Consider the following 15,127-nt stretch of genomic DNA (forward strand, 5'->3'; position numbering starts at 1 on the left):
CCATCCGTTTGCCCCCGGGAGTATGGATGGGGGGTTTCGAGCATGGCGGCGAGCGGGGGCGGGAAGGGTGGGCGATATGTTCCTGGAAGGGAGCTTTGCGAGTTTGAGGAGCTTGGAGGAGAAATTTGGTCTGGTAAGATGAAATGATTTTAGGTACCTACAGTTGCGGGACTTTGTCCGTAGACAGGTCCCATCCTTCCCACGCCTCCCGCCAATGGGGATCCAAGACAGAATAGTCTGTAGGGGGGAAGAAGGGGAGGGTAGAGTCTCTGATATTTATAAGGTGCTCATGAGGGAGGAAGGGTTCCAGACGGAGGAACTGAAACTCAGATGGGAGGAGGAGCTAGGCGGGGAAATGGAGGACGGGCTGTGGGCAGAGGCCCTGAGTAGGGTAAATTCGACCGCAATATGTGCCAGGCTCGGCCTGATTCAATTTAAGGTCGTTCACCGGGCCCACATGACGGTGGCTCGGATGAGCAAATTCTTTGGGATAGAGGACAAATGCGCTAGGTGCGCAGGAGGACCAGCGAACCACGTTCACATGTTTTGGGCATGCCCTAAGCTGAGGGGGTACTGGGAGGGATTTGCGGGCTTCATGTCCCGGGTGCTAAAAAGAAGGGTGCCGATGGGCCCAGGGGTGGCAATTTTTGGGGTTTTGGAAGACCCGGGAGTCCAGGGGGAGAAAGAGGCCGATGTTTTGGCCCGTGTCGCGTCTTTTCGTCCGACGTCATTTCGTCCAACGACACTTCGTCCACGTCTTTTGGTCCAACGTCTTTTGGTCCAACGTCTTTTTGTCCGCCCGTCTTTTGGTCCAACGTCACTTCGTCCAATTATCCAATTACAAATTAACTCCGTATAAAACCATTTAATTGATAAAATGCAAGTACAATACAGCAAGTGAATTTAATTGCTAAAATGCAAGTAATTGATAAAATGCAAGTAAAATGCAAGTTGAAAAATGTAGTTAAAAAGTTAAAAAATCTAAAAATGCAGTTATAAAATCTAAAAGTTTACTAATTACTTAAAATTCCCGAAATTACTTAAAATTGATGTAAATTGTAAATTCCCGAAATTCCCTAAAAGTTAGATTTCCAGAACTGTACCCGAGAGAGAATAATGGGGAGAGGACAAGATGATTTGATATTCTACAATTCCGACAGACACAGATATAAGTGGGAGTCTAATTGGATTTAGACAATGAGTGCAGTTCTGAAAGAAGCAGGTTTAAACTCGATTTTCGTCGAGTGATTAAAACCTCTGGTTGACAGTGGGTTCTGACATTACAGGTCTGAAATGATCAAATATTCCATCAGATACAATGGCTCTCATCACGCTGGAGCATACATGGGTGAATATCCTGCAGCTTATCTTAATAATGTCTGGAGATCAAGCAGCACAAATGCAGAACTCAACTTCAAGAGGCGAAATAGGTGGAGAGGATCCTTGAGCAGTAACATTGAAAAACTAAATTAAACTATTTGTAATTGGATAATTGGACGAAGTGACGTTGGACCAAAAGACGGGCGGACAAAAAGACGTTGGACCAAAAGACGTGGACGAAGTGTCGTTGGACGAAATGACGTTGGACGAAAAGACATAGCACCGTTTTGGCCTTTGCTTCCCTGATAGCCCGGCGACGAATACTATTGGCGTGGAGGGACTCAAAGCCCCCGAAGACTGAGTGGTGGTTTGCGGACATGTCGAGTTTCCTGGGTATGGAAACAATTAAGTTCGCCTTGAGGGGATCTGTACAGGGGTTCGCCCGAAGGTGGCAACCATTTATTGACTTCTTTGCGGGAGAGTGAGCGTCAGCAGGGGGAGGCAGTGGCGTGCAGAGGTCTGGTGATGCCCGGGGCAAATCTTGATTGTATGCCCCAAAGACTCAAGTATAAGGCCTAATATACTGAGAAATATTATGAGAAAGGAAAACATTTTGAATATATAAACACAGATGAAACATGAAATAAACGCTTTATTCGATTTTAATATAAATCAAAGGGCATGACGGCCAGAGCCATGGACAGGTCAGCCAGGGCGAGAGACACGATCAGGTAGTTGGAGGGCTGCCGCAGCTTCTTGACGAAACACACCAAGATCATGACCAGGCAGTTGCTGGAGACGGTGAGCAGGGTGATCATGGAGAGGATGGCCCCGATGATCACTTTCTCGGTGTCGCCATAGGGCAGGATCTGCTCCCCGCAGTCGGTGCTGTTGTGTTGCAGCGAGCTGGCCGCGGTGGGGTAGTGGACAATGTGATGGAGTTGGCTGTCCACAGAGCCAGGTCTCATCATAGGGGTGTGCAGTTCCTGCAGCGCTCCCTCTCTGGTGTGCTAAAGGATATTGCTTATGTAGCTGCCGTTAATGTCCATAATCAGGTCGGAGACTACCCAGAGCATTTGGCCAGCGAGCAGACTGCATCCAGAGTCCCCCTATCTCTATCCCAGTCCACCAGCTCAGACTCCTCCTGCCCACGCACTCGGCCAGATAGGCTTCCTCTGAAGTTGTCCCTTGTGCTGGGGGTGTGGGTGGGTGCTGCTGAGCCGAGTTGACAAGTGTGAACAAGCTGCTGGGATCTGGAAGGTCTACCTGGGACTGTCCAAGAGGAACATTCTACCGGTGCCGCTCAGAGCCTGGGACTCCGCAAATTCTGGCCAGATGTGAGCGGGGACTTGCTGCTGCTGCTCCCGGAGGGAAGACTCCAACCTCAGAGGCAATGTGCCGCGCAGTCCCAGAGCCAGCAGCATATTCCCAAGTCTGGAGGATCGGAAGGATGGATAAAACAGCAACAGCTGGGGGATAGGGGACTGATGCAGACAGTCCCCCACTGAAATATCTTTGAAGGATGCCGTCTGTTCCCCCCTCCCCCTCGTCCTCCTCCTCCCCCCGGGGTAAAAGTTTCTTTTTTTCCAGCTGTTTGTCCTGGTGACATCCAGATCTCTTTGCAGCAGCAGAGCCCTCTCTGCTCGCTCACACACTGAGGGCTTTGAAGATGCGCGAGGGTGAAATATATAGCAGCAGTCTGACGTGGCGAGGCAAGAAGGGTGAGCAATTATATAAATGTCGTTGGGCTCTGTCTCTGGGTAATCTGCATATTGATTCAGTCGGGGCAATGAAACTGCACATCAAGGCTGCTTCTTGCCATATTTGGGCTCGGGATTGTTTCCCCAGCGACAAACTGGCAACACCGCCATTTTGGAAATGATTTAGTGCATTCTTTTTGAAGGGTGATCCCATTTGCAATGATTTATTGGATTCAGTCATTTCATTTGTCTTTTAATCTTGTGATCGCGCGCAGCAAACTTGGGCGTTTTGTTTTAGATACGGTCAGTGGCATGCAGAGGTCTGGTGATGCCCGGGACATGATTGAATGCCCCCATCCAATGGATGCCCGGGGCCAACGCACCATCGCCCCCCCCCCCCCCCCCCTCTGCATGCCACTGGGGGGAGGGGATGGGGTGGGGGATGGGGGGTGGGGGGGGGGGTAGGGTAGGGAAGGGTAGAGTAGAGTAGAGTAGAGTAGAGTAGAGTAGGAGTGATAAATTGGTGGGTAGTACCGGTGGGAGAGGAGCGGGCTTGTGCAGTATGTTACGACTGAAGTATTGAATGTACGTGGATGTTTGCACATTTTTGCCTTTTTTGCTTTCTTTCTGTTGATGTCTGTAACTGTTTACAAAGCCAAAAACTACCTCAATAAAATTGTTTATTTAAAAAAAAAAGTACAAGTTGTTTGTATATTGTTGTAGATTGTAGGGAATGGAACATTTAGCAAGTTAGACTTATACAGTCTTCATGCCCTGGGAGGGCATTAGACACTGCGATTACTCTTGATTTCAACATAAGGGTACTGAAAGTTGAAAGAGTGTGGAGTGTGCAAAGTTTGGGCATACAAGCAGCATGAATGGAAAATTAAAGAGCATTGACAACAGTATCATCAACATAGAGAAAGACAAGAAAGGATGAAGGCTGGAGGTGAGAGAATTGTCCAGCAAACAATGAACTTTATCTTGTCACATTTAGTGTTAGCATTCATGTCAAGAGGGCTAGAATACAAGACCAGGGATGTACTTCTGAGGCTGTATAAGGCTCTGGTCAGACCCCATTTGGAGTATTGTGAGCAGTTTTGGACCCCGTATCTAAGGAAGGATGTGCTGGCCTTGGAAAGGGTCCAGAGGAGGTTCACAAGAATGATCCCTGGAATGAAGAACTTGTCGTATGAGGAACGTTTGAGGACTCTGGGTCTGTACTCGTTGGGAGTTTAGAAGGATGAGAGGGGATCTTATTGAAACTTACAGGATACTGCGAGGCCTGGATAGAGTGGATGTAGAGAGGATGTTTCTATTTGTAGGAAAAACTAGAACCAGAGGACAGCATCTGAGATTAAAGGGACGATCCTTTAAAACAGAGATGAGGAGGAATTTTTTCAGCCAGAGGGTGGTGAATCTGTGGAACTCTTTGCCGTAGAAGGCTGTGGAGGCCAAATCACTGAGTGTCTTTAAGACAGAGATAGATAGGTTCTTGATTAATAAGGGGATCAGGGGTTTATGGGGAGAAGCCAGGAGAATGGGGATGAGAAAATTTCAGCCATGATTGAATGGCGGAGCAGACTCGATAGGCCGAGTGGCCTAATTCTGCTCCTATGTCTTACGGTCTTATGGAGGTGTTGGATGAGTCTACCCGGTTATCAGACTTTGAGTGAATTTGGGTTTTACACTGTTAACAGTTCATAGAATCCCGTTCATAGAATACCTACAGTGCAGCAGGAGGCCGCTTGGCCCATTGAGTCTACACCGGCCCTCTGAAAGAGTCCATATCCCCACTAACCTAACCTTTATAGACACTAAGGGGCAATTTGTAGCATGGCCAATCCACCTAACCTGTGCATCTTTGGACTGTGGGAGGAAACCGGAGCACCCAGAGGAAACCCACACAGACATGGGGAGAACGTGCAGTCTCCGCACAGTCACACAAGGCTGGAATTGAACCCGGGTTCCTGGCGCTGTGAGGCAGCAGTGCTAACCACCGAGCCATTATTTAGGGAAATCGAGTTTCTTCAAGATCACTTCAAAGACATGCACTGAACACCAGGAAGAGTGGGGAGGAGCTGCAGAAGAAATCTCATGTAGCAATTTTTGCAGTGACATAAATGTAAGAATTTGAGATCAAAACAGATTACAATGGCCAAAACATTTCTGGGTTTGAAAAGCTCGAGTGTGGGGATGACACAGTAGAGTTCCCACTCTTGGTGAATTGTGCACTGGTGAGTAAAGCATTGAGCTGTGCCGTGATGCTTCCAGTGGTTCCTTAGCAGCCTTTCTAGCTAGAAATGGTTGTTTTGTAAGATAATGAAGGTCGCCAATGTTGATTGAACTGTACAGAAGGAGTGGTTTCCTTCAGGATTGAAACATTTTATTTGTTAATTTAAAGAAAGGTTACATCTTTGCTCATTTTTATTCTGTAGAATCGTTGGACGGCATCGAACAAGAAGAGCAAAAAGAGGATGAAGCACAAGAAGGAGACGAGAAGGAGATGAACGATCAACCAATGAGAGGATTGCCTTCTCCACTCTTCACCACGGACACACTACATTCCGAGAGAAAGCAGGAGGAAGATGGAGGCCTAGAGTCACAGGGAAAGACACGATCAGGATACCTTACAGAGAGTGCAGCGTTTCAAAAGGCAAAGGAGGAGGGTGGAGAAATAGCGCGAGGAACAGGTTTTCCAGAGACTTGGAAAGAGCGTCCCATTTCTGAGTTGGCAACAAGTCAAAAGAAGGAGGAATCAGCAATAGAACTGTCTTCCTCAAATCTTACAGAGATCGAAGGACATCCAAAGAACAAATGGGAGGAAATGAGGGGCAATGGAGAGGCCACAGGAACATCACCTGCAAATGTCACAGGGCGGGCAGAAGAGACTGCAGAAGAAACTCCAGCTCTGGTGAGTGACAGACTAAAAGAGGGTGAGAAAACAGCACCCGCCCCAAATGTTGGAGGGAGATTGGACGAAGAGGAGGCTTGGGGAGAACTGCATGTTTTGAACACCAGTGAGCAAAGAGAAGAAGCACAGAAGGAACCTGTTGTGACTTTTACAGAGAACGCAGCAGAGTCTGATGGAAGACACACGGCAGAGGAGAGTTTGACGGAAGGAAATCATCAGGAGGCGGAAGGTCCAACAGGGGATGGTGATGAATTTGCCCAATCGGAGGTGGAAATAGGTGAGTGAAAAGTAACTGCTGGTTGCATTGAGATAAGTCTTGAAGTAACAGATTATGAATTGTATGAGCAGCATGGTAGCACAGTGGTTAGCACTGTTGCTTCACAGCTCCAGGGACCCCGTTTCGATTCCAACTGTGTTTCACTGTCTGTGTGGAGATTCCACTTTCTTTTCGTGTCTGCGTGGGTTTCCTCCGGATGCTCGGTTTCCTCTCACAGTCCAAAAAGGTGGATTGGCCACGGTAAAATGTCCCTTAATTGAAAGGTTAGGGGGGGTTACGGGGATAGGGCAGGGGCGTGTGCCTAGAAGGTGCAGTCTTGATGGACTGTAAGGCCTCTCTGCACTGTAGGGGTTAGGGGTTCTATGATTTCTAGACGAGGAGAGTGGGTGGAAAATACATCTGGTGCTTATACAATCAGATTTACCCTCCTCAGAAATATCCCAAAGTGCTTTACCAGAAATTAAGTATTTGGAAATGCCATTGGTATTTGTTCTGCAGACAGAAATGGCAGCCATTTTACACACACAATTCCACTACACTAACAGCAGATGGGACAAATACCCCAGTTAATCTAAACTCTATTGGTTGATACAGGAATCCTGGTTAGGAGACTGGGAGAAATCCCAGTTCGTCTCGAATTAGTGCCATGGGATCTTTTGTCTTTCGTGTTTGTCCGAACAGGTGGATGAGGTCTCTGTTCAATGTCAGATTCAAAAAAAGGGCAGCCTCCTACACTGAAGCACCTTTTCAGCACTCCACCGTGATTATGGCCTCAAGCCTCTGGAATTTAATTTGTACCCACAAGCTTTTGACTCCCGAACATCACTTAGTCCATCAGGCTAGGTGAACCAGCTATATAAATACTGTATTGTGGTTCCAAGAGCAGGTCAGAAGCTGGGAATTATGCTGCGAGCAACTCACCTCCTGTCTCCCCATCTACAGGGCAAAAGTCAGGAGTTTAATGGAATACTCTCCACTTGCCTGGATGAGTACAGCTCCAACAACACTCTAGAAACTCGACACCATCCAGGGCAAAGCAGCCCGTTTGATTGCTCCCCCTTCCATAAACATTCAAACCCTCCACCACCAGCGAACAATGGCAGCCGTATGTACCATCCACATTCACTTTGTCCACCACCAACATACAGGGGCAGCCGTGTGTACCATCTACATTCACTTTGTCCACCACCAACATACAGGGGCAGCCGTGTGTACCATCTACAAGATGCACTGCGAATATACCTGTAAATTCCCCTCCAAGTCACCCACCATCCTGACTTGGAACTCTTATCACCGCCATTCCTTCACTGTCACTGTCGCTGGGTCAAAATTTTGGAACTCTCTTCCTAACAGCACTGCAGGAGTACCTACACCAAATGGTTAAGAAGGTAACTCAGCACTACATTCTCAAAAGCAAATTGGGATGGGAAACAAATATTGGCCTTGCTAGCGATGCCCACAGCCAGTGAAAGAATGAAAAAACATACGGTTCATCTCGCTTATGCCATTCCAGCGTATCGACTGCCCTGAATCTAGTGAGGATATTCCTCCATCAACACAGTACGTTCCCTTCACCCCTTCAGTGTTGCTGTGAGGATTAATGCCACTTCCACATGACTTTAATTCGAGCAAGAGAATGTACACAGTTGCTTTCTGGGGAATCCAAAGAACCAAAGCGCTCTGCATCAACATGTCAAAGGCTATTATTTGTATGGACTTCCAAAGCCTTTTGATAAAGTAACATATGTTAAGAATGTTTGCAATATTTGAATGTGACAAGTGGCACAAGTGAATAGATAAAAAATTGGCTTAGGTATAGGAATTGGGGAGCTGTTGTGAACGGCTGTTTTTTCAACTGGAGGGAGGTATACAATGGAGTTGCCCAATGTTTTGGATAAGGACCACTGCTGTTTTCCATATATATTCATGACTTGGACTTGGGGACACAGGGCAGAGTTAAATTTGCCAAAGACATGAAACTTGGAAATGTGAGCATTGAGGAAGTTAGTAATAGACTTCAAGAGGATGTATACGGGCTGCTGGAATGGGCCAACAAGGGGCAGATGAAATTCAATACAGAAAAGTGTGAGGTGTGGCACTTTGGTTGGAAAAATAGTACAATTTTCAAAGGGTGCTAGAACAGTGACCGGGGCTGGGGTGGGGTGGGTTGTTTATGCAGCGACAGATTAAAAAAAATATGGAACCCTGGGCTTTAAAAAGAGAAGCGCAGGAATTATGCTGAATCAATATCAAACACGACTTCACCGCAACTAGAATATCATGTCTAGTTCTTGGCATCACATTTTAGAATGATCTGAAAGCTTTAGAGAAGGTACAGGAGGAATTTGAGTGGTCCCATGGATGGGCGATTACAGTTACAGGACAGGCTGGAGAAGCTGAGCTTGATCTGTTTTGAACGGACAGTGCTAAAATGAGATTTGATACAATGCTTAAAATCCATGATAGGTTTGGATAGAGTAAAAAAAGGTTTCTCCCAACAGCTGAAATGTCAGAGAATCCCCACAGTGCAGAGTATGCCAATTGCCCATTGAGTCTGCACCGACCCTTGGAAAGAGCACCTGACTTAAGCCCATGCCTCTTCCTGTAACTCCCATCTAACCTTTTGGCCAATTTAGCATGGCCAATCCACCTAACCCGCATGTCTTTGGACTGTGGGAGGAAATTGGAGCACCCGGAGGAAATCCACGCACACATGGGGAGAAAGTGCAAACTCCACGCAGACAGTCACCCGAGGCCGGAATTGAACCCGGGTCCCTGGAGCTGTGAGGCAGCAGTGCTAACCACTGTGCCGCCCAGAGAACAATTCCCTGGCTGGGAAACGACCAGTCAATGACGGACGGCACAGACATCAAGGTGATTGGCACAAGGAACAGATGTGTCATGGAGAAACACTTTCTTATGCAGTGAGTAGTTTGGATTTGGAATCTACTACTTGATAGATGCTGGGTACACATCGAATAGTTGACTTCAAAAGGGAATTGCTTTAACACAAGGAAACAAATTGAAGGGATGTGAGAAAGTGCAGGGATTTGGAACTAACTGGATTGTGTGTTGAAGGATCTGGCCCAGATCTGATGGGCTCAACGGCCTCTTTACTGTACAGTTCTATGATTCTATGATGGGGAGGGGTTCATGGATAGGGCGAATTCAGTTTCTCGAACACAACTTGGAGGTGATCATGCTGAACCGAGACTAGCAACCCCACGGTGCCGGAGGAGAATCAACAGTATAATCATCCCGATTAACTTCAGGAATATCTAGTCAGAGACCATGGAAAAGCACATGAGGTCAGGGAAAGTGTACAAGTCGGAAATTTGGAGAATTTATTTAACTGAAGCTACAACCAGAATCTAGACACATTTTCTGTCCAAATGATTGAAATGGTTTGGTTTGTTGAACAGTAATTGATGCCACATCATTTGTTAGTTAATTTTAAATCTGAGATTGATTGATAGATTTTTGTTAGCCACCGATTTAAAAAAAAAAATTTTTTTTATTCTCCTTCTTCACATTTTCTCCCAAATTTACACCCACCAATAATAATCAATAAATCAGTAACAAATATGTCAATCCCCATATCAATAACAACAATCCCATCTTCTCACCAAACCCCAAACATTCGCCCGCATGTTCACAAACAATGACAAAAAGGAATCAGGAATCACCCATAGTCACTATCAACACACACCGCCCCCTCCCCCCAACCCTCCCACCCCCCCCCCCCCAACTAATGTTCGATGTTATCCAGTTCTTGAAAGCGCATAATGAATAATGCCCATGAATTGTAGAACCCCTCCATCCTTCCCCTCAGTTCAAACTTCACCTTCTCAGGAGTCAAGAATTCCAACAGATCCCTCCAGGGATCCCTGCCAGGGCACAGGGTGGAGAGGCTGCTCTCCAACCCATCAGGATCCGCCTTCGGGCGATCAACGAGGCGAAGGCTACGATATCTGCATCCGCCCCCGTTTCCAACCCTGGCTGGTCCGACACCCCGAATATGGCCTCCTGGGGGCCCGGGTCCAGCTTCCACCTTGGAAATTACCAGTAATCCTTTAGCCCCCCCCCCCCGGCAACGCTCATACACATCTCCTACTCCTTCAAAGAATTGGCTCATCCTCGCCCTTGTGAGGTGTGCTCTGTATACCACCTTCAGCTGTATCAGCCCCAACCTCGCACACGAGGTGGAGGCCTTGACCCTCCGGAGCACCTCACACCAGACCCCCTCTATTTTAAAAAAAATTTAATGTACCCAATTTATTTTTTCCAATTAAGGGGCAATTTAGCGTGGCCAATCCACCTAACCTGCACATCTTTTTGGGTTGTGGGAGCGAAACCACGTAAACACGGGAAGAATGTGCAAACTCCACACGGACAGTGACCCAGAACCAGATTCGAACCTGGGACCTCGGCGCCGTGAGGCTGCAGTGCTAACCACTGTGCCACCATGCTACCCGACCCCCTCCTCTGTAACCTCCCCCAACTCTTCCTCCCACTTTGCTTTGATCCCTTCCAGTGGTGCCTTATCCTCTTCCAAAATAGCTCCGTACACCGCTGACACTACCCCCTTCTCCATTCCCCTTGTCGTCAGCCCCTCCTCCAGCAATGTGGAGGCCGGTTCCTCTGGGAAGCTCTGTATCTCCTTTGTGGTAAAATCTCGAACCTGCATGCATCTAAACATTTCTCCCTGCTCCAGCCCATACTTCGCTTCCAGCTCTCTCAATCCTGCAAACCGACCTGTAAGAAACAAATCTTTTAGCGTCTTAATCCCTTTCTCTTCCCATTTCTGAAAATTTCCATCCCACCTCCATGGCTCAAATCTGTGGTTCCCCTGAATCGGTATTTCCCTTGATCCAGATTTTCAATGAAGCTATTATTACCGGACTGTCTGAGTATTTCCCCGGAGCTATCAGGAGTGGCACTGTTGCTAGTGCTTTCAGTCCCGACCCCCTGCACAAACTCTCCTCCAATCTGACCCACTGGGAATCAACCCCTCTGACCCAGCTCCGCACCTTCTCCACATTCGCCGCCCAGTAGTAATACATCAGGTTCGGGAGACCCAAACCCTCTGCCTGCCTTCCCCTCTGTAGCAGCACCTTTCTCACTCTGGCCACCTTCCCTCCCCATATGAACGAGGTAATCCTTCCCTCAATCTCCCTGAAAAAAGCCTTTGACAGGAAAATCGGTAGGCATTGAAAAACAGACAGAAATCGTGGCAACACATTCGCCAGTGACAGAGGGAGACCATCCCACCTTGCCCGATCGGCTTTCACTCTCCCCACCAAACTAGTGATGTTGTACCTGTGAAGCCTCCCCCACTCCCGGGCAACCTGCACCCCCAGATACCTAAAGTGAGTCACTGCCCTACGGAATGGCAGCCCCCCCACCCCTGCCCCCACCCCTGGCCGAGACACCGCAAAATACTCACTCTTGTCCAGGTTTTGCTTGTACCCCGAGAAAGACCCAAATACTCGCAGTAGCTCCAATATTCCTCCTATCGACGCACTCGGTTCCGACACGTATAACAGCAAGTCATCGGCATATAAGGACACCCAATGCTCTATCCCTCCCCGCACTATTCCTTTCCATGTTCCCGAACTTCTTAATGCGATGGCCAACGGCTCAATGGCAAGTACAAACAGCAGGGGGGACATAGGACATTCCTGCCTGGTCCCACTGGAGAGAAAAGTATCTCGAGCTGATGTTGTTTGTGCCGACACTTGCCCTCGGTTCCTTACATAGTAGCTTTACCCAGTTCACAAATCTTGGTCCAATCCCAAACCGCTCCAGAACTGCCATCAAGTACTCCCATTCTACCCGATCAAGCACCTTCTCATCGTCCAATGCCACAACCACCTCTGTTTCCTTCCCGTCTGCTGGTGCCATAACGATGTTCAAAACCCTCCTAATGTTCAAAAAAAGCTGCCTCCCTCTCACAAACCCTGTGTGATCCTCACCTATCACCTTCGGGAGGCACTCCTCCAGCCTACCTGCCAGTACCTTCGCCAGTACTTTTGCGTACACATTCAGAAGCGATATGGGCCTATATGACCCACACTCCGTTGGATCCTTATCTTTTTCTAGCAACAGTGAGATCGATGCCTGCCCCAAGGTTTGTGGCAACGCCCCCTTCCCTATCACCTCTTCAAACATCCCCACCATCAGGGGTGCCAACTTATCCTTGAATTTTTAAATAATATTCCACCGGAAACCCATCCGGCCCTGCCACCTTCCCCGACTGCATCTTCCCAATCGCATCCTTTATCTCCTGCTCTACTATTGCTCCTTCTAATGTAGCCCTGTCCCCCTCCTCTAGCCTCGGGTACTCCAACCCATCTAGAAATTCCTGCATCTCACGGTCTCCCCGGGGTGGCTCTGACCTGTACAACCAAACACAGTCCACAGTCTCTCTTCCAGTTCCGCTCTTCACGTCTGTCCCAAGCCTTCTGCCCTCACGAACGCCTCAGCCGCCTCCGCTGTCTCAAATTAAAAGTCTTTGGTGTTATACGTTACCCTCAACTTCGCCGGGTACACCATACCAAATTGCACCCCCTTGTACAACGTCGCCGTAACTCGCCCAAACGCCGCTTGTCTTTTTGATAACTCCACCGTCAAGTCCTGGTAGATCCGAACCGAAGTACCATCCCACAGCAATTCTCAAATTGTGCCGCCTTGAGCGGTTCTCAAGTCTTCGAGCTTTGCTCGGAGTCTTCTGTTCACCTCCACCACCCTCCGCAGCTCGTCCCCCATCGAGGTGACCTGGTCTCTCTGCCGTGACACGGCCTCCTCCACTTCCTTCGTCTTCTCGCCCTGCTCTCACCTCGGCCACCCTCACCGGGCGATTGCCTCCTCCACCAATGACTTCAATGCGATCACCGTCACCTTCCCCAAAGCTTCCATGTGCCTCGTGAACTGCTTTTCCAGCTCCACAGCCAGAACCTCGGTCACCTTCTCCACTGTAAGTAGTGCGGCCCTGCCTTGCGGTTCGGCTTCCGCCATCTTGTCAGCATTTTTGCTCGTCCTCCCATTCAGCGGTGAACCCGCGTTTCCTCCTTTCTTCGACACTGCTCTTCGCATCCTTTAGCAGCTTATAGTTTTTCCTTTCTTTTCTTTATCCTTCCACCCTCCTGTCCTTCATCACTCAATTTTTATTTTGAAAAATTTTTTTTTCTTCCTTCACACACAAAAAAAAAGGGAGAAATAAAACCTTTCACCAAACTTCTTTTAACCTTCTTTCTCTTCTCCTCTACATTTCCCCAGAGCTCCCCTGGGACCGGACTTCAACCTTCTTACTTCATCTTAGGTGGGAGCCATCCGATGTGGGGCACCCCACCTACATCGTGCCCTGGTCTCGGGCCTGCCGCCTGGGCCTCCTTGTAGCTCCATCCCCGCTGCTCCGACCTCTACGCCGCGCTGGACCCAGCGCCTCAGCCCCCGCCGCCCAACACCCGCGTGGGGTTCTTCTCCGGTTTTTAAACCGGCCCCGCTAGCTGCCCATGATAGCCCCAAAGGCTGACGATAGTTGGGGGTTGATGGGTGACTTGGAGAAATCGCCGCAAATTCAGGCCACCGGCGTGAGCTCTTCTTGCTGTGGCCCCCCTGCTCTCATCCGCCACCGGAAGTCGTTAGCCACAGATTTGAATGGATATTGGGCAAAGGTGGGATTTAGGTCACAAATCACCAATTCAGTGGTAGGACAATTTTGAGGGGGCCGAATGAGCACCCGTTCCCATGTTCCATTATTTGGATGAGTGTGTGACGGAAACATTCAGTCTTTGTGCTAAGTTGCTGTTTACATTCTGATTGCAGTCCCAGTGACCCCTTCCACCCTGGACAACAGTGCGACCATGGATAGAAGTCAGCTGCAGGAGCACAGTCGGTTCCTCCCATGGATTGTCACAGTGCTGAATGCTGGTGTCCTGCTGATCAAGCGCAATGTGGGGCCTGTTGCTCAGTCACTCTTGGCGTATGTAAGTTCTTTCATTCTTTTCTTCACTCCTCCTCCTCCTCCTTCTGAGGTTCTGTGGTTCCACAAGTGCCAGTTACCGTTTAACATTTGCATCAAGTTAACAGTTCTTAACGGGCCATACCTGTGCTATTGCATTTTCAGGTGCTGGCAGGGATGTAGCAAGGTCTCCCTGATTTATTTCCCCTCATTGCACCGTCCGATGATATGTAGAACATTGTCGTGCCATTTGTGATCTGCCACTTGGTGGCGCCACTGTGCCATTCCTGGATGTAAAATCACAATGAAGAAATGATAGCTTTGAAATGAAAATCGCTTATTGTCACGAGTAGGCTTCAAATGAAGTTACTGTGAAAAGCCCCAAGTCGCCACATTCCGGCGCCTGTTCGGGGAGGCTGGTACAGGAATTGAACCGTGCTGCTGGCCTGCCTTGGTCTGTTTTAAAAGCCAGCTCTTTAGCCCTGTGCTAAACCAGCTGCTTTTTCTGTTAAGGTGAAACCAGTGATGGTTCAGTGGCGATAGGCAGTATCTGGTGTCATACTGATGGAGTAAGGTTGATTTCACCTGTGAATGCAATGGGGCAACAAGATTATTAGCTCACAACTAAATCTACACGAGTGAGTATTTTGTGGTGTCGGCGGGCACGGACCCATTTTAGTTACCTGGGGGGTGCAGGTTGCCCAGGAGAGCGGGGGGGGGGGGGGGGGGGCTCCGCAGGTACAACATCAGTTTGGTGAGGAGGGTGAAAGCCGACCTGGCAAGGTGGGATGGTCTCCCTCTGTCACTGGCGGGTCGGGTACAGGCGGTTAAAATGAACGTGTTGCCGCGATTTCTGTTTATTTTTCAATGTCTGCCGATTTTCCTGCCAAAGGCTTTTTCCAGAGAGATTGAGGGAAGGATTACGTCGTTCATATGGTGAGGGAAGGTGGCCA

The 15,127-nt window shown here is 48.6% G+C and overlaps 1 protein-coding gene across 1 annotated transcript in view; it reads left to right on the top strand.

Moving 5' to 3' along the window:
* The window catches only part of mia3 (MIA SH3 domain ER export factor 3), a 198,645-nt gene that overhangs the window by 38,521 nt on the left and 144,997 nt on the right, over positions 1-15,127 (top strand). Inside the window, exons 5-6 of the mRNA XM_038798968.1 lie at positions 5,459-6,211; positions 14,039-14,199. Of these exons, the coding sequence (XP_038654896.1) occupies positions 5,459-6,211; positions 14,039-14,199 (914 nt within the window). The remainder of the gene's footprint in view (positions 1-5,458; positions 6,212-14,038; positions 14,200-15,127) is intronic.

This window comes from Scyliorhinus canicula, chromosome 6 (assembly GCF_902713615.1).
Source record: "Scyliorhinus canicula chromosome 6, sScyCan1.1, whole genome shotgun sequence".
NCBI lineage: Eukaryota > Metazoa > Chordata > Chondrichthyes > Carcharhiniformes > Scyliorhinidae > Scyliorhinus > Scyliorhinus canicula.